This window comes from Anticarsia gemmatalis, chromosome 16 (genome assembly GCF_050436995.1).
Source record: "Anticarsia gemmatalis isolate Benzon Research Colony breed Stoneville strain chromosome 16, ilAntGemm2 primary, whole genome shotgun sequence".
Classification (NCBI taxonomy): domain Eukaryota; kingdom Metazoa; phylum Arthropoda; class Insecta; order Lepidoptera; family Erebidae; genus Anticarsia; species Anticarsia gemmatalis.
Genome location: NC_134760.1, coordinates 3,944,815 through 3,965,587, shown reverse-complemented (window position 1 = coordinate 3,965,587; position 20,773 = coordinate 3,944,815). Strand labels below are relative to the sequence as shown.

The 20,773-nt window shown below is 35.6% G+C and overlaps 2 protein-coding genes across 4 annotated transcripts in view; one reads left to right on the top strand and one right to left on the bottom strand.

Moving 5' to 3' along the window:
* Positions 1-20,773, top strand: part of LOC142979231 (uncharacterized) — a 67,188-nt gene that overhangs the window by 36,800 nt on the left and 9,615 nt on the right. The window lies entirely within an intron of this gene.
* LOC142979232 (pancreatic lipase-related protein 2) lies at positions 161-20,729 on the bottom strand. Its single transcript, XM_076124051.1, has 8 exons — positions 20,426-20,729; positions 15,755-15,854; positions 14,569-14,717; positions 12,551-12,617; positions 7,144-7,331; positions 6,056-6,271; positions 1,405-1,558; positions 161-285 (listed from the first exon to the last, which is right to left on the bottom strand). The coding sequence occupies exons 1-8, from the start codon at positions 20,469-20,471 to the stop codon at positions 222-224; spliced, it is 984 nt and encodes a 327-aa protein (XP_075980166.1). The 5' UTR covers positions 20,472-20,729; the 3' UTR covers positions 161-221.

Genomic DNA, 20,773 nt, shown 5'->3' with positions numbered 1-20,773 from the left:
TCAATTTAAACCGAAATATCAGAGCCGATAAAATAGATATCTTAAATGGTTAATTAGGTAACATCGGTAAACGATATGAAAAAGAACAGCTTGTAGACGAAGAATAAAATGCATTTTGTTGCTGTGTACAAAAACCCAAAAAAAGAGAATAATAAAAGTCTTGAAACACACAATAGTTTATTTTTATTTGTACATTTAGATTGGCATTTGGTTAATTACATCTACGGTCCATTTCGAGCGAACGGCGGTTTTGTGTTCGTAAGAAAATACATTTTCCCGGCCATCCTGCGAACAATGGAAATATTTTAAGCTTGAGGCCAAAATTTTAATAACAAATATCAGTTATGCTGAAAAACTTATAATGAAGCTTCGTTCCCACAGTGGGAGACGAAAAAATGCAATAATATGCTAATGTGCTCGAGCCAATCTGACATCAAAGGGAATATTCACGTAGGCTACGAGATTTGGCGCGAGACAAACAGAAATCTTGTTATTGGAGTCTTAATTCAGCATGTAGTCTACACACAGATCTATGCGACAGACGTGCTTTGTACACTGTAGTCGTAAAACGCCCACAAATATGGCCACGACCAGTGTTGCAAGACCCATACAGTGTTTCAATCACTGTAGTCAGTCAATCGAAGCAGAAAAGGACTAATAGGTCTATCGCAGGTCTCTGTAGGATGGTGCCGTAGTTCAGAACTAAAGGTCAAGTTGGGGAAGCCTATTTATTTGTTACGCTTCGTAACTTATAACAGGGTACAAAACTTTTACCAAGGCTCGTCAAAACTGTATCTGATCTTGGACCGCGCTGCTTTAGAAATATTATTTCGTCCAAGTGGTATGAAAATGACAATCACAATTGAATTTACATATTTAAATATCCTTTACTAGTTGTACGGATCATCGTAAAACTAAACTATCTAATATCAGGAACACGGTTTAATATAGCGGTGTCCTATCTCTGTTTTATTGAATAAATATAGAGGTATTTTTAAACGATTTCCTCTGTTATTGCGTGCACTTCAGGAAGCCGACTCCGGGAAGGTTCTGTACGAAGTAGGTCAGCCTGATATCCGCAAGCGATATGGTACTACAAATTTCATGATGCAGTATAGATTCTAAATACATGCATGTTATTATTGGCAATCGTGTATGTATATGTATGACAGTTGCGAATTAAATATATTAAATGAACTATAAAATATTTAAGTGATACAGTAGGTAACCATTCCTTAAGAAGACCTTTAAAAGTCTTAGGATCTCGTTTAAACTTCTACGTTCAAGTGAACTTCATTGTATATTTAGTAATACATAGATCTTTATAGCCATTATGCAAAGATTTAATTTACAAATAAGTTTTTCAATACTCTGGTGAAATAATGTATTTTTGTAATAACTTACGGTGGTGCAGCACCGATGCCCATATAGCCGTCAGTTTGGAAACTGCATCGGCTTGTAGCTGACGTCCAATCCCTGCACCTAGTGGCTGGGAAGCCGGCAGGATTGGTCAGGGACTCTGAATACAGGCGCCATGCGCGGACGTGACTACAACCGTCTGAGAACAAAGAGTTACACTCGTCACTTGTTGTGAATTGTTTCAAAATACAAACTGTCTGTCAAACTGTGATAAATGGTTTGTATTTTGTAACAAGGGCCAGAAGGCCCAAAACAATTATGAGAGTTACGACGTTGTTGCGAATGCATCTTTAGCTGCGTTTATTTTATGTTAATGCTTTTTAAGCAGTGTTAAATCCTCATGCTAAAAAATAGGGCAAAAAATATTTTGCTTTCAACTTTTGCTGTGAAATATTGTAAGCACCCAATGTAAATGTTACAAAGTACACTCCATAAATTAACCATCCGTAACATCCATCTACAAAAAGCGAACGGTAAAGGTCGCTCCTAAAAAACATTTCAAACAGAATTCTACTAAAGGTCACCGTATACAGTATATAAGTATATACACATGAAAAACGATGACTGTCAGTTAATCCTAACAGCTTACACAAAGATAAACAGCTCACAATAGCTGTAAAACATACTTATCTTTGCCCATTACCTCTTTGTTGTTCTTTCTCAGTGCAGAGAAACGAAACATACCCATATATCCAGTACAATTTTGTCTACAAGCCCCCATTATTGTAATTTAAGGTACCTAAACATACACTCGGGAATTAACCTACATATTTTGCCCCAGTAGCATTTAATTTCATTGTTTATTTTGTAAGGGGAGGTCGTATGGTAGCCTATGGGTGCCTATAACCTATAAGTAATCTGCTATTGACATTTTGCCTTAACGATCAATCTTTGGACGCGAGCCAAGTGGTAGTACCCACCCACGACGACTAGATAAAACGTAAGGCTATCGAAATTTATACGGTAGAACGAACTAAATTGATAAACGAATCAATGATGAGAAATCTACTGGATGAAATGAAATGGAAAATCTTTCCGATTTTTATTTAAAATGGTATTAACCTTTATATTAAGCTAACTTTACTGCAGTCCGGTAGTTGATTCGTGCTTTTATTAACTCATGTATGTATCCCAGCCAATGTAATATAATATAGTATGCATAGGTAGTGCAAGTCCAGTTAAAGGAAATCATTTTAATACTAAGACTTAATACTTTTCGTTCACCTATATATTAGGGCATTGTTATTAAAGTTATGCCCGTTAATGGGCAGAAATTTTAAACAATCTCTTGTCGAGCCAACAAGCTATAAAATGGTAATATTGAAACAGTAGAGGTAGTTGTTTACTTCTTTATAAATTCTTGGTGCCAACAAAATATGCTGAGTTCTTATCAAAATGCAGAATGCAAAATGCCTCGACAAATCTCTGCACAATTGTGTTTCGTTCTCGTTACTTATATATTTATACGGAATGGCGGGAATAAAAAATGTTTTGCAGTTGTTCAGAGTTAGAGGCAGATATACGGCGCGGGGGAGGACTCAGACTGTTTATATTTATGTGTTACATAAAAGTGCACGTGATGACGGGAAAGAAACTGTTCCGTCCCACTCGTATTACAAATGATCGTTTTTTATTACTTTTACTGTCGCATAATAAGTTTGCTGCTTGTATTCTAGGTTAATAATCGAATGGAATTGATACTTAGAAGTAATTCCTTTTTCCCTATTAAAACCTTACTTAATCGAGGTCTACAATGATCCACAAATTACCGTAGAAACCTCCCAAAACAATTCACTTTTACGCCATTTTCGACCTTAACGAGTGGCCCAAATATGTTCGTATTATCACTCTTAATTAGCGCACATTTATGAAACAACAAAGGTCAAATTCCTACGCATGGTAGCTTTATGAAGCATTCCATTGTACGGGCTCATTTCGATTTTTTATAACGAACAAGCTCTCGTTACGGGCTATAAACGTGGTTTGATGTTCTGAGCGATGTAATTGCGAAACGTATTAAGCCCGATGAGGAACAAGATTAAAACACGAGTGATGTGTGTTTCCGAATGATGTTTGAGTGACAAAACGTCACTGACATTTCGAAATACAATAACACATTACATTTTTTCAATTCTTTTCAATTCTAGGTACATGGAAGAATTCAAATTCTGTGACACGGCTACTTAATTTTCTTTTTCGTAGCATTTGCTACGACGCGACGCGTCGCACGAACGCGACATGCATGCAAGACTGTCTAAATGACGCGATAATATTTATTTAGCAAGGGTAATGCGACTTTTTATTCCTATTTAACAAATTTATTTATTCAAAACAATAATAATAATAAATCAATAACTTTTAAGAAACGTTTTGAAATTAATTCTCGGATGCGGATCAAATATAATTATGATCGTAAATCATTTGGTATCGCAATCACCATAAATATTAATTTTAGCAACTTCAACAATAACGGCCGGGCTACAGAATCAGAGCGGACCAACATTGTAGACCTTACATAATCGAAGCGTAACATGAATCGTGGACGACGGGGCTGATAACCCAAAATTATAGAGGGCAACATGAAGCGACAGGCGGATAAAATGTACAAAAAAATATACCTTGTAATTTAATTTTAGCCGTTGCCAGACACCGCTCAGTAAACACGAACGCTAATAATAGCTTTTTGAAAGGCAAATAATCAGGGTTGGCGTAGTAGTAACGTTGAACCGGCCCCCCCTCCCGCGCCTCGTCCTTCGGCGCCGCACCCCGCAGCATCCGCGTCGTGACGTCAGAACATCGATCGCACCCTCTAGCCGAAATGTGCGGTTGTTAGGGTTGCACCATCCTACTATCATCGTGCTAACGTGGCAAAATTGACGAGGTAATTGGATTAGTGCAGAGTAAATTGTTTATTGCGACGCCATCATTTATGAACATAATCTGACGTTATTGTGAAACATGGCTCTTGTTCTATTTGTGAGCACGCGAAATGTGTATTATAAATAATTGGAATATATTCTGTTATTATACGCGTTCAGTGGTCCTTCTTTTTTCTACGTAGAGGCATTTATCAACCCTGCGAAGGTCAATGTCGAAATATCCCTTCTTGGGAGTTACGTAACGCAATGTACTTGAGTAAAAAGGCTTTGTTCTATGAAGTGAATGCGTCTCTCTTTTAAATTGAATAGATATTCGTTGATAAAATTTATGCAATCTGTCCATTTGGCTGCGAATGTCAAGGAGTGAATGGAAACGTGCCACTCGATTCCACGAATATTGACCCAGTCATCCATTTTGCAATGTTTGCAAATTGATGTTGATTGGTTGATTGTTTTAAATTGAAAAGATAAAATTGGCTTTCCATTTTTTGCTTAATGGTTGTTACTACAGTTCGTTTTACTATGTTTTTCTATAAAAGTGTTATTGTATGTTTGTCAAAGTCCCGCGACACATGAGCAATTCTTAGTGCAGGAGATGTCTTTTATAAAAAGAGAAACCAAGAGGGTCTTCTAATGTATATTTATTCTAAACTTGATTATTCAAGTAATACGTCTTTCAAAAGAATTTCTGTTTACTTACAGCCCTTAAAAAGAAACCCAACGATGTGAGAATGGCTCATTCGACTGCATATTTAAAGATTATTACCATCTTGTATGACAAGTCGTACGTGTAATGGTTCTTCTAAAGACAAATCTGAGTTATAGCAGACGTGGTTAGAAATCCGTTCTTCTTATTTGAAAGTCATCTGCTACGGTTTAAACTAAATTGCTGTGAAATTTCTAGATACGTAGATTCAGCTTTCAAAGAGCTAACAACAATTAAAGTAGTGAGCTGTAGCTCGATTCTCCACTACTATCGACTATCAACAACCGGTTTGTCATCGAGAAATTTTGTATGAAAATATGATCAGCGCCTCTAACGGGTGTCGTAGGAACTATTTTGGCAATACATTCTAAATGTCAAACTCTCGATACTGGACAGTACAGATTGTACAGAATTGTGCTATTAATCAAAAAAATTGAAGCGATCTCATTCAGGTGATGGTGGAGCAATTGGCACCCCTCACAAATACTTTCGGGAACCTCATACAGTAATTGTACCCAAAACCAGGTATGTAGTTATGTAATATTAAGTAATATGTAGTAAAACGCAACAGTGTTCATATGCTTCGTGTTGTTTCTCAGTAAACAGTAGGAGAACTTGTAAACACAATATAGGTACTTAAGAACCGATGTAGACATTACACAAACATGGCTGTCGTATTGGTTTAATCGTTGCGACCGCGAAGTTGTGAAGTTTCAGGATCGATTACTAGACAGAGGTTGGTCGAATTTCGACGGGAATTTCTTAGTCTAGACTGGCGTGAACGGGAGAATGCTTTAGTTTGTAGTGGGTGAAATAAAACTGTAAATAATGATGATAGGAAAGATGTATAATGACCTGTGTGATTTTTTATTCTATCCACAACTAGCTAGCTATCGACAAATTTTGTATCACAAATTGATCAACGCTACTAGCGTATTTCTCAAGAACTAGTTTCGTAATTTTTTTTTAATATTTCTCTGCACAGAATCGCGTGACGGATATTTGTAATTATGTAAATCAAAATAATTAAAACATAGAAAAGAATACTTACAAATATACCTAAACTCTCTATTAACAATAAGCTGATCTATCCAACAGCCGGGTTGTACGAAGGACCCGGGGTTCGCGTAGAAGTCCACATCACCTATAGCCGTGGGGAACCCTAGGATAGGGTTCGTGTGTAGAACGTCTACAAACGCTGCGTCACCTCTTGACAGGTGGCCATCGCTGTTGGCCAGGCCGTAGCCGGGATAGGCCGGGTCCAACCCTGGAAATGATAATTATAGTATTACAATATAAACTAACTGCACTAGCGTTTGTGATAAATTATTAAAAAGTTTGCAATGCGAGTATCTTCTTATATCTTGTATTGATAAAAGAAGGTTTAGATACTATAATCCGACCTACGGACATATTATAAACTTATCTAGTTTCTTAAATGAGTCTAATAATTTGGAGAATAAGACAAACATAGGAAGTAAATTTTAAAAGACTAAACTTAAAACTACTTTCGAAGGCATTTCAAGCACACAATTCACTTACACGTGGACACGACATACAAACGAATATCTGTGGCTCACACAAATATTTGTTCCACGTGCAAACAAAATCAGAGACTGCCGCAACGGTATTGTCACGTTACAATAAAAATGTATTTTCAAAGAAACGAAGTAAAATTTCAGAAAGGAATTAAACCTTTTTGTCCCAAAAGCGAGTAAGTGCTGTGTAATGGAACGAAATTGTCGGCTCTTTTCTGCATCTCTTGTGAATCCATTATGTCGTCATCCGCGTCCGAAATGCATTAGTGGACAAAAAATGTTAAAATGTCGTGTCAAGAACGGATCTTCGTTTGTTTCTTGTTGAAATTTGTGTAAAGCCTGAATTACTTACTTCTACTACAATACTACTTTCTTCCAATATGACTTCTTAATACTAAGTGCATTTTTATTATCCAGTGTACTAAGTATATCGTATTACAAATCAATAATCAGCAAACTGTGCAACATATTTTTAATACCTATTCAATAACACAGACTTAAACAATATTCTCTGAAATTTCACCAGCTGAATTTGCGGTATTTGTTGCAGCCCACAAATTCCTTTGGCTCAATATCTCGCGTTAATAGCGGCGTTACTCACCGGTAATCCTGCCGAGTACCAGGCCTTGTGACCGCAGGCGCTTGCCCGCGAACCCGGCGGCCTCGGCGCCGAGGGAGAACCCCACCACATGCAGGGTTGACACAGGAACCCCGACTGAGTCGAGGAATTGTATGAAGCCAGCCAGACGTCTGCCCATGTAGCGAGTGTTGCGCACTGCTGTTATGTACCTAGACATATGTTTATTATTGATATAGTAGATGTGTGAGTACACCAATATTACTGTTGGTCTGTTGTGGAGTCAACGTTATCGATACCTGTGGTATTATGTACTTTTAGACTCATGTAATTGTTGTTAAAGTAGTTTACTGCTGCACTTAGAACTTGGTTTTAAAGTTTTTAAAAATATCTTCACAATACTTATGTCGTAATTTTACATTCTAATGCTACGAACATAAAGTCAAATATTATGTATTAATAAAATACGAGCATTACGTGTTTGATATATTTATTGACAGAGAATGCCAAATCGTTATATGATTAATATATGGCATCTACCATAGAGTAGAAGGAGTTTAGGTGGAGTTTAGGTTCACCACATTTCTCCCCTCCTAACCTCTTAGCTGTTCTGCTGAATATAAGATGCAGCCAACACCTGGTTGAGGTGTCGGCGCCAGACATCGCCGTTGTCGGTGCGGATCTCATAATGAAGTCGGCCTAGACGTCTTGTGATGGTACCAAACTGCCAATGGTGCTTAGCACTCGTGTAGTCACGGGCCTGTACTCGTTCGCCGACTTCCAACTGTCTGACCTTGATCTCTTGATGTTTTGATGTAGTTTTTTTATGGGTGTTTCTAAACATGCAGTGTAATGCTGTTCGAACTTCTCTTCCAAACATTAACTGATAAGGTGTCTGACCATTCAAGTTTGGTGTCCGTCTGAGGCGAGTTTTTACCATGACAAGTTTCTCTTGAAGATTACCCCTTTCTCCCTCTAAGCTTCGTAAGATTCTCTTGACTGTTTGTACGTATCGTTCAGCTTGTCCATTGGTTGCAGGGTGGTATGGAGCAGAGGTTTTGTGCGAAATCATACAGTCTTTTAGAAATTTTTCGAACTCTCCCGATACGAATTGTCGGCCATTGTCTGAGACAAGGAGTAGAGGTGTTCCATAGGTGCAAAATAGTTCTTTCAATTTTTGGATGCACCAAGAGCTTGTCGTTGATTTAGTAGGTATAATCTCTGTCCATTTCGAAAATGCGTCTACAACTATTAAAAGATAGTATCCGTAAACAGGTCCGGCAAAATCAATATGAAGCCTTTGCCAGGGGCCCTTTGGGTGTTCCCAGTGGTGTAGTGGTGCTTTCTCTGGTTCATTTTGTTGTAATCTACATGTTCTACAGGACTTAACTTTTGTTTCGATATCATTGTCAATTCCTTTCCAGTATACAAAACTGCGGGCCAGTAGCTTCATTTTCACAATGCCCGGGTGACCGAGGTGTAGTTCGTCCAGCACTCGTTCGCGTAATGTTTTTGGGATTAAGACTCGCGTTCCTCTTAGTATACATCCATCTTGTAAAGTAAATTCATTATCATTGTAACCGAGCGTTTTAAGTGATCGGCCAGTTTGTAATGCGAGTACTAATGGTGTATAATCGGAATCAATACTTGTCTCTTTCGCTATGATATTTGGGTTGACATCAATGGTATGTATTTGTTGAAGTTGAAAGCTGTAATTCTGGTCCATTTTGTTTGCCTTTGTGTTTTCTACTGGGAACCTGGATAGGTAATCTGCATTTGAGTTGTTAGGCGAAGTTCTGTATTCAATGTTGTAGTCAAATCCAGATAAGAAATGAGCGTAGTGGAATAATCGCATTGTACTCATTGCTGGTAACGTTTGATGTGGGTGGAAAATTATTGTCAGTGGTTTATGGTCTGTCACTAGGATAAATTTTCTACCGTAACAATAATAAAAGAACTTCTTCAATCCCCAGTATATGGCAGTAGCTTCTTTGTCAATTTGGCTGTACTTCTTCTCGCTATCCGATAGTGTTCTGGAAGCGAATGCTATCGGTCTTTCTGATCCATCTGGGAGTCTATGTGATAGTACTGCTCCGATTCCCAGTGGAGATGCGTCTGTTGCAAGAACCAAGGGCCTCTTGGGATCAAAATGTATAAGTACTCTTTCGCTTAGAATTTCTTTTTTAATGTGTATAAAGCTCTGTTCGCATTCTGTAGACCATCGAAAACTAGATTCTTTCTTGAGTAAGTTGTTCAGTGGATTCGTGATCGATGATAGGTTGGGTATAAATTTGTTGTAAAAATTTGCCATTCCAAGAAATGTCCTCAATTCTGCGGTGTTGACTGGGCGTTCTGTTTTAATTATTGCGTTAATCTTTTCTCTGTTTTTGTGTAGACCTTCTTTGTCGATAGTGTGTCCCAAATAGTCGATGCTTGTTTTGAAAAAGTGGCACTTATTTTTGTTTACTCGTAGGTTACTTTCTTTTAGTTTGTCTAACACGAGCTTAAGTCTCTGTAGTAATTGTTCTTTGTTGATGCCTTGAATGATGATGTCATCAAAGAAACATTTTACACCTTCGAGATCTTGAAGGAGTTTATCCATAAATTTCTGCCAAAGGCTCGGCGCGACCTTAACGCCGAACATTAGGCGGTTCACCTTAAAAGTGCCTCGATGCGTACTTAGTGTTTGTAGCATTGCGCTTTCTTCATCCATTGTCATGTTGAGATATGCCTGGGTGATGTCGAGTGTACAGAATAGTTTACCTCCGTTCATCTCTGCAAATATATCTTCTATCATAGGTATTGGATATTGTTCATCTTGTATGACTTTATTTAGTGTAACTTTATAATCAGCGCACAATCGGATACTCCCATTCGGTTTGACAACTGGTACCACTGGAGTACCCCAATCAGAGTGGTCGACTTTCGTGATGACACCCTGTTTGCATAGTCGCTCGATCTCTTCATCCACTTTGGTTTTTAAAGCGTACGGTATTCTACGTGGTTTGATAAAAATTGGTCTTGTGTTTTCTTGTAGATTTAGGTGTCCTCTGTAATTGGGTATTTCGCCTAAGTCGGATCGAAATACTGATGTCTTGTAAAGTTCCAAAAGCTGGTCTAATTCTAAGTTTTCTGATTGCTGCAAAGTTTTTATATCTGCTAAATTTAGAGTTTCGAGTTCTTTCATCCAACTCCGGCCAAAAACGGGGTCAACGTTGTTGTTGATGAGGTATAATTTACCGTGGAATTCTTTTCCTTGGCATCTGCATTGAACGTATGCAACACCTGCAGGTTCGATTACTTCGCCGGTATATGTTTTGAGTTTTATATTAGTTTTAAAGATTCTTTTGCCGATTTTCAATTTTCTGTAGTCTCGTAATGACATAGAAGTAAGTGTGGCTCCAGTGTCAAATTCCATTTTCATCTTAGCATGTTCAATGTGTACCGTTATCATGTATTTTTCGGATGTTTCACCAGATATAACATTAATATCATTCCATTCATCATCATCGCTTATCGCTGAGTCGTTTAATTGATTTATATCCGGTGTAGTCTTACTGGGCTTCACATCTGAGCGCCGTTGTAGACACACTACACTAGCTAAGTGTCCGACCTTCTTGCATTTATAGCATGTTATGTTTATAGCGCTACATTTCTTGGTTTCGTGATTTAAACCACAGCGGAAACATTTCCCTTTTAAATCTCTTGGTGTGATTCCTCTAAAAGGAGATTTTTTTGAATTATTGTAGGAATCAGTGGAAATTTTATTGATATTGTCACTACTTGGTTGTTCATTCGGAAGCATTGATGTATTTTCTGCTTTACTCATTTCAATAGATGTTGCAATCTGTGTCAGGTGTTTAAATGTACATACTGTTCGGTCTTGTAAAATTTTTGTACGTGCGTCGCTATCTTTCAATCCTCTTATGAGTTGAAGAGATAAAAAGCTTTCTGAAATGTTTTTCTGGCAGTGTTGACATTTAAATTCGCAGTTGGTAGTGAGCTTTTTTAAATCTGCGGCGTATTGCGCTACTGTTTCATCCGATTTTTGAGTTCTCGATATAAATTTATGTTGTAGAACCCATTTGCTAGGTTTTGGGTCTAAGTAGTCGTCAAGTGTTTCAGTAATTTCGTTAAATGTCTTATTCAATGGTTCGTCTGGTGCTATTAAATCACATAATTTTTCATGGAGTTCTGGTGATAATGTAGACAGAAGAATATTTGTCTTCATGTGGGGCTCAGTAATTTCATTAAGTCTAAAGTACACTTCCAGACGTTTTTTAAAGTTATTGAACGTTTCTGATTCATGTAAAGGATTAAATTGTATTTTTGGTATAATCTTATGGTATTGGTATATTCTATGTTGGTCTTCCTGTCGCTGACCTTGAATAATGGTTTTTTTTTGTTAACAGTTTTGATACTAAAATAGTGTGAAGTTCTTCGAATTCGTAGCCGTAATTTTGTTCGTGTAAATACGCTGTTTCATCGTTATCATCTATGGTTTTGTTTTCTATCTTCTCTTGTAACTCTCGCAGTGCTGTTATGGTGTCCTTCAAGGCTGCGGAGCGAGCGGTGATGTCCTCGTCAGACATCGTCGCCCTCTGCTCGATGTAGGTATCGAGTCTGGTGAGCATCCCACGTAGGGTGCTCCGTTTTTTACGTAGCTTTTCCATTTAGGTTCAGTTTTTTCCTCGTCGCCAATATTATGTATTAATAAAATACGAGCATTACGTGTTTGATATATTTATTGACAGAGAATGCCAAATCGTTATATGATTAATATATGGCATCTACCATAGAGTAGAAGGAGTTTAGGTGGAGTTTAGGTTCACCACATCAAACATTTTCAGATTTTACAACATAAAGATCGGAACAAAATTCCTCTATATATAATATCCCGATACTTTAAAGAAAATTCAGAGCTTCTAAACTTTCCTCATGAGACAATATTTGATAGCGCATCGTAAACTATCCGATAGTGTTGAATTTCACTTACAGTATTTTGTGATTCACTTGTGAGAGTGGGAACAAGACATAAATACATTGAAACGTTGGCTAACGGCCACTGCGCAATAAATATCAGTCCCATAACGCTTTCCTTTTGGAAGAATATTCGTCGCATGTTTACATGGAAACTTCGCGAATTACAAATTACGTAATTAACGTAATGTACCTAACACTTACAACTTATTCATACACAAGAATGTATAAGAATGAGATATAAAGGTTAACTTTAGTAGTATTATCTTACAATCTTGGAATAAATCGCATTTTGCTGGGCATAGCATAACTGAAAACATATATATCAACACTCAATACTCATTTTTGAAAAAGAAAGGGCTTATAAGTAGCTGTACACCTTATCATCGTATTATCGAAAGTCATTGAATACCAGATTTGGTGTGCAATAACAAATAGCTTAGTCAATTACCATGGAAAGACGATAAGCCTCGACCAATCCACCGCGATGAAGTTATAATTACCCGCCGCCAGGAATGCTGAAAACAATAAAACACTGATATTTACCAACAACAATCTCAAGCGAAACTACCCCAAATTACATTAGCATTAACCTTATAAAAATAACGATATTGTCACAGCACGATACGATCATTTTATTACCGCAAAGCCACCATATTTATATTCCATAAATAATAAATGACGGGCAGAAGTTATCACGGTGTGGTACAGTCATTAACAACGCAATAGGGTTAAGGTACTATCAATCACAACTAGATTGATCACTGGCACTGATTGTACTGAACTTTGCTCGCAGTTAACACTTTCATCTAACCATCTACCTCGATTCTCTACTACTATCGACTACCGACAACCGACCTGTCATCGAGAAATTTTGTATGAAAATCTGATCAGCGCCTCTAACGGGTGTCGTAAAAAACATTTTGGCAGTACATTCTAAATGTCAAAATTTCGATAGCTAGCCGGTTGTCGGTAGTCGATAGTGGTAGAGAATCGAGGTACTGCATCTGTTTGACAAGATAAAACAAAAGAAGTTTGTAGAGTTCGTAACACGTTGCGTTCTTTGGTCTTTGTCTACCGAGATAAGAAAGGTGAAATTTAACGTATTAAGATAGAATATGTTTTAAACTGAAATAATTTAGCGTGTTATAAAATATGATGAGATCTTTTTAGTGGTGTGTTCGAATCAAAAGATTATGAACTTGAAAAATGTTAAAGTGTAAGTACACTATAACGTTAAAATAAAAAGCGTTCTATAATTAGAACAGAAATACATTTTAAGCAAGGATATTGGCGTGTTCGCCCACGTTTATTCGAAACAGGACTATGTTTGGGTACGCGTGGGTGTCTGTCAATAAAAATGTTGAGATTTAAACTCACATGAATGGCTTCGTTCATACGATGTAGGTTGTACGAAATCAAAGGTGAAATAATAGTGCTTTTTAGGACAAAGCAATATTTTTCGAGCATAATTCGCAGATAATACGTATCTACTCTTATATTTTACTAGACTATTCTAACAGGTAGTGATATAATAAAAATATTAATTTTAATGAGAGAAATGGAACTCTTTTGATACGGATTCTACTCATTCAAACAATATTTAATTATAAAATAAATGGCAAACGAAACCCTCCATATAATGAAAAGGGTTTGTTTCACAATTTCCCTAGTAAAATTATTCCAATGAAAAAGATAAAATGCTTTTGAGACATCAATTTTGTAACAGTTTATAATTTTTAGTTCCGTAAATATGAATACTACTGAATGAATAATTGGCCATAGTTAAACAGAAACGATCCAACCCACACAGACGTAGTTTCGAGATATTTAACTTTTAAGTTCAGATCACTAACTTTGGGGACTAACTCAGGACTATAACTTCATGGTGGGTTTGAATTTTACTTGGATTGTTTTCGTGATATTAAAATTTTAACTTCAAGGAGTGTTTTGGTATACATAACTCATTTTACCCATAGTGTGGGTTGGATCCTTTCCGTTTAACTATGGCCAATTATTAAATATGATTTGTAAACGACTTAAGCCATAGCCAATCATATAAGTAAAAAGCTCTTGACAGAGCGGCTACGGCGTAGACGTCGTAGACACCCCTTCATGCTACGAAGTGGTCACGCCATGCATGTATTAACAACTGTTTCGCGAACGAAAACTATTAAAGAATTAAAAACAATTTAAAAGCTATTATTATATGTTAGTACTCATAGAATACATATGCCACAGCTCGATTCAAGTAGATGCATTCAAGAGACTATAGAATAAAATATCAACACAAAGTAAGATAAAAAGTTATTATGCAAAATTTTACAGAAACCCTCATTAAAGCCCTTAATGTAATGGTACAATGGTACTTTTAGAGTTCCAAAAGACAATACTACTAAACATCTTTTTTTTTCTTAATATAGATATTTTTATAATACTTTTAATCAATGAGAATAATCCTTAACTTACCATTTTTAACAGTAGTGGTGCCGATCCCTTGCGTCGACTCAGAGAACCCCATCAGATAAATGACAGTGGGGTTCGCGAAGTCAAAGCCGGAAGCGCGCAGCCCCGCGGTGTCATTCACCGGTATTACTTGATATGTCGTGGGATTCGACCTATAAACAAACAAGTTGCACAACTTGTAATTGTGTAGTTTGATAAAGGAAAGAGTTCGTAAAAACTTGATAAAAGGACTTCAAAGGAATCCTTGAATTTTCCAGCTAAATATAAAGCCATTGTACGTATTTATGTCGTGGGAGTATTGTTAAAATAAAAGTTGTAAGTCTTTTAGGCTAAAAATATAACCGTTTTGTTTTTTCCCGTGGGTGTCGTAGGAAATAATTGGGTAATAGCGTCCACCTGAGAACGTTTCCAGTCGCCGTGCTAACTGTCTCGCTGTAATATCACTGATCCGTTTGTCACAGAACATTCCCTAGGACATCCTATATTTAGGTGTGTTGGCTAGCACAAAGAAGTTTTGGAGCCATCGTAAAATAACTTGTCAAATAAAGTGTAATGTAATCTAAACAAAGGACAATAAATACTACAAACGTCCAAAACGAAAACGATCGTTACCGAAACATTCTCATTTATTTTTCCGTCTCATATTTCTCGTTTTTAATCAAAATTATATTTCCGTAGTCGTCCCATTCTTCATACAAGGATATATTAAAGGGTGGAGTTGTCACGAACACATGACCTCATGTCCAAACCCATGTTTTGTTATTTCCTAACGGTGGTCAGTCATGAAACTCAGCCAGTGTTTTGCTGAACAAAGGTTAGGGCAATTATGGAGTTAAACAAAGCTATGCACTGTACAGCCTTGTGATTGAACCTGCCTGCATGCAGCCATGCAGGTCACGTAATACTGTTGTAGTAATGTTATCTCATATAATGAATAATTGAGTGCACTCGTTTATATGAACACACGTTTATGAGACTTCCTTGTTTAGATAGGTAAATAACATACAAGGACGTAAACCTGCGCCAGTTACTGTGACGCGAATCGTAATATGAATTTTGACGGTCAATGGGAGAATCAAAAAAAATATAAACAATTACATTGAGAACGTTTTTGACTCTCCTTGACAATGACCTTGTTTAATCTTAGTTTGTATTAAATTAATTTATATGTAAACAATACGTAACGTACCTAGTGTATAATTGGTACTGTATGTCGACGGTGTCATCTCTCGGGCAGCAATAGCTGCACTGTCCGATGGGGGCTGACATGAAACATATTTCAGCTATACCTGAAAAGTAAAATAATCACAGTTTTTTTTACTAAGTAACAAAGTATTAAGAATTTTATTAGTTATCTTTGTGGTGATGGAATACATTGGACAAGCTAGTAGTCAGCTAGTTGAGTTTTAAAACAAATGTAAATTTAATTTGACTTATCGCAAAAAATATCCAGAATTTAATTTACCGTTACCTGCTGCCTACTTAAAATTTGCGCCCGCAGATACCTGTCTGAAAGTGTCATGATAGGTTTGGACTGAGATTTCACATAAGTAAGCACTAGGAGAAAAGTTTTCCAATTTTATATCAAAATTAATCTCTCTGTGCACCAAATTGCATTAAAATCTGTTCAGTAGGCATGAGTGAGTAACAAACATACGTTCCTACAGATATCGAAAAATGCAAACTTTGTTGTATAATATTAGTTTAGATATTGAATATTCAATTTCTAACAAAGACAAACAAAATCATAGTATTATTGTATGTTCCACTGTGAAACACTAAAAATCTGGGACAAGGCTACGAGCCTTTATAAATTCATGTCACACCTTAAACCATAAACTTGTATTACTTACTATAATGTTACCGAAATATGAATATTTACACGATAGCTATACGATATACGTACCTAGTCATCGTTCATTGAATGGAAGCAGAGATTTTAATGCTGTTCTATGAAGTAACTTAGAGTTAACTTCCTCATGTACTTGCATTTTAGTAGAAAGTTCTATAGATTCTGTGCTCTATGTTTGATAAATAAAAAGCTTACATTCAAATGTCAATCTTCTTCTTCATTTTCGTTTATACTTTGATTCAAAATTCAGAAAAGAGTAATTTATCATAATAGCAGGAATATTTTGTTTTAATATTTCGTAATGCTGACTCTTAGTTGTCAAACTAGTTGTAACTATAATAATATTACACAAATAATTTGTTCCCGTTCGGGAATAACACCGACACGCAATGTCTCCAGGTTTTTGACCTAATTCGTTCAAATATCTTCAAAAGGCGCTGTCTATAATTAATTACAAAAATAAATCAAGATACGTTGTAATAGATTAAGCGTAATATTTGCTTTGTATATTTTTCACTCAGTCACGCAGAACGATGACGAAAATTGTTTCAATAGAAGTTTGTTACGTCAGCAAAAAGGTCTCTTGTCGCAGCCGGTCGACAAGCAATCCGTCATGCTTGTATGGAGAATACGGGTTTGTTTATGTTTGTTTACTATTTTTACTCCAAAATAGATTGAATAATTGACTTCAAAGAACTAAACATACAAGTTAAATACTAATTTCAAGTTGTTATCGTAATTTACTTTGAAGGTATTACAGAGAAACTATGTTTTATTACATAATGTTTTAAGAAAGAATAGAATATTGATATACCTCAAATAACATAGGATTGTAATCTATAAATAAGAAAATTGCAGAAAGAATATCACTTTAAAACAAATGGACAATTTACTCAATATAAAGGCTCTACATAAACTAATATGAAATTACTTGCACGCAGGTAATATAATAAATGACTACAATTTCCATTTTCCATTGTAAACATTCTGAATTGTTCAGGCAATTCAATAATTTAAATAATACAGCTTCAAGGATTGTCGTCTCAATTTATTTTTCAAGGTTTCGTCACAAGTAAATAGCATAAAATGAGTCTAATAATGAATGAGGACAACTTGCAATAATGCCTGTTTCTATCTAGAATTATTTATTTATTTAAGTATTTGAACTTCATGTACACAAAAGATACAAGACGGACTTAATGCCTGAGGCTTTCTCTGCTAGTCTAGGATAACGCAGAGATAAAAATAAATAATAGTCGAAGGAGTATTTTACATCTCTGTTGATCTATAAAAACGAACTGATCGACTGCTTTTGTGACATCTGCCTACACTTTCGGAAATAAAAGGCATGATATTATAGATGTATCATTGTAAAAACGAACACCAAAAAATTTCTGAACGAGTCGTTACATTCGTTCATCGTTACACAACAAATTCATTACATTTAAATGTTCTGGCTTGCATAGAAGGCGTTTAAAAGTCAATAAATATAAATAACTTGTGATAAACTATCGGCAACTATTACCCGAGGTGATCGTAAACGTATGAAAGTAGAGCGAGAACTAAAAGATAAGAGGAACTGTAAAAGTATTTGGGTAAAGTACGATATGTTTACTGCAGTTTTAAAAATCGCTTAATGAAATTTAGTTTTTGGTGAATGTGCTGTATGTTTTGATATTTTCATCTCTTCTCATAGTACTTATTATCTCAAAACAAATTATTTTAATATAGTCCAATAACTTAGTAAAGAGACTTGTATGCAAGGTTCGCGACTGGCTGAGGTACACAAAATTCAGAATAAAAAATATGAGAGACGTGCAGGCTTATACGAAACCGACGGTGGCCTGTCTGATACCATGTCATATTTATTAATTATAATCTAGATCAATCGTGTACGCCAAGGCTCTCTACTAAGTTGTGGGACTATGCAGGAAATAAATATTTTCTTTTACTTTTATGGAAAATTACCAAGCAGGATCGATTTATCCAAAGAGTTCCCAATTTTTTTCAATTTAAATCACGTAGCTGATTACTCTTATATTTATGAGTTGCAAAGTACATCTTCCTATTAAATCATAATGTTATACGGAATAAAAATTAATCTTTGTACCTAATTAAATATTCAACGTTACTTGCTGAGAATAAACATTAAAGGTAAAAATATAATTTCCATAATGTGAACAATAAGCAATTTATTCATTTTTTTAAATTTTATTACGACAGCCAAAGTTACGAAGACTTTATTTACGTATTATCTTAATATAAATAATCGTAAATCTTATTTACTTACTTATTTGTAGATAGGATAAGTTTTTATGCTCTATGTCAAATATTGCCAAATCATTTTAGAAGTTTATTTTAGAAATACTTTTTTAAACAGGCATAATTCATAAACAATAGTTTTATCAAGAGAGAATACCACATTCCTCTGTTAATATCAAATTAAATCAAGGAACGGAAAATTCATTAAGATATATCTTAATATGTTCTATTAGGAATTTGTGTCATGTCGACCAGATATAGATAATCTATAAATAAATACATTACGATTAATTAGAGTATACAGGTATCTTATGTACTATACTAGCTGTCAATATCACATACAAAAACCTGATGAATGTAACGCACTCTAGCATTTACAACAAATAACATAATTCTACTTTTTCATTATTATACTTTATTTTGTAACAGAACCAGATCATAATGAATACTAGAATTATAACTAGGATTACTAACTACTAGACAAGACCTTAGATTTTTCAGCTGCAACTATGAAACAATAATTTTGACTGAAAAAAATGTTTAATAGTATAGAATATTATTACACGTCCAAATTTTGACCATTCAGACAACCTCGAAACAGCAAAAACTATCTACCAATCATCCCGGCTTAAGTTATTCATGACATAAATAATCTAGATCGTGTTTCGTCTCTTCTCGTTTATCAATCATATCAACAAATAAACACATTAAACGGTTATTTATAGCGAAGACGTCAAATGATACAGTCATAGGCGAAATTATGCAAAATATGTAGAATGTAAATTGTACACACTATCATGTCCCAACCTTAATTTTGGTTAAAACAATGAAAGATAAAATAGACAAATAACCACTGTTCTTAAAATTTAAAGAAAGTTTACAAACACTGTGTATTTACATTTTATATTTACAGTAGTAACACTGATATTAATACACTTTTAATTTATTTAATCGTGTAGTTAGTGATTAACCTAGTGCCAAAATTGTTCAAGACGCCTGAAAGACTTTCAATTTGGATTAACGACTGTTATCTTAATAGACAACAACCGGGACCGACTTTTTACGTTCCCTCAGAAGCATGGAGTCGCTCAGATCGAATAGCACAAAGCCGCTCCCCATCAATGGAGTATTTTTCTGGATTTTTTGGCTATTCGTTTTTGGATCGATAGATTTATTGACCAGTGAACGCAACTGGCTATGAGTATTTTATACTTAAAGTATGTTAGGAGGTGTGACATCGTGTATACATTTTAACTCGTGATTGTAGCTACCGTGCTAATTGTCGAGTTGACGACAATAGGAAGTAGTCCGTCGTAGTTTGTTGCACAATCGATCAATACCCATCAACTCTGTTTATTGCAGGTTACATTGTTGTTTCCTTTACTATTTCATGTTGCAACAAAAATATAAATAATTAAGTATATTAACTATAAATTGGTAGACATTTCTTTAATAATTACCCATAGTTTAAAACTGAAAATAAGAATCGCAGATATACAATTATAGCACACCTACTGATGACAATTACATAAATTATGAACATATTCTACTTTTTAGTTTCGGAGAAAATATGGAGGGAAATGTATTTAAACTTTCGCAACTTGGAAAAACACTTTTCAGTTGTTGTAAGTCGGTGGGAAATTACTTTATATATTTATTTTATAATCTTAAAATATTTGTTAAAAACATTTTCAACTCTATCTGTTACCAAAATCCATTACTTCCTTTCAAATATAAAACTCTTACCTATGAAAAATGAGGCAACTTGGCAAGCCGTAGCATTCGCCAACATATTCCGGGTGCAATATCTCAGCAATAACGATTAACAACACACTCCAGCACTAACAGCGCTAAGAGCCGTCATCTCAGCACATGAAGCATTTTCACAAACGAGACGGGAGCCGAGAACACTGTAGATCCATACAATAGACCCCGCACAATGCTTCTGAGCTCGTTAAAAACCTTTTTCTTTTTCCGAAGAATTTTCCGATTAACCAGAGAACCGAAGCTTATTAGGTTTTACCGGCTACTATAACAATACACGGAAACACACGCGCATATAAGAGAGACGATTTTTTTACACACGATTCTCAG

Coding starts and splice junctions, on each gene's coding strand:
- LOC142979232 (XM_076124051.1), bottom strand. CDS start 20,471: ATGTTGGCGAATGCTACGGCTTGCCAAGTTGCCTCATTTTTCATAG. Junction 15,855..20,425: donor AGTTGCCTCATTTTTCATAG/GTAAGAGTTTTA, acceptor TTTACTTTTCAG/GTATAGCTGAAATATGTTTC. Junction 7,332..12,550: donor AGGCTTATCGTCTTTCCATG/GTAATTGACTAA, acceptor ACATATGTCTAG/GTACATAACAGCAGTGCGCA.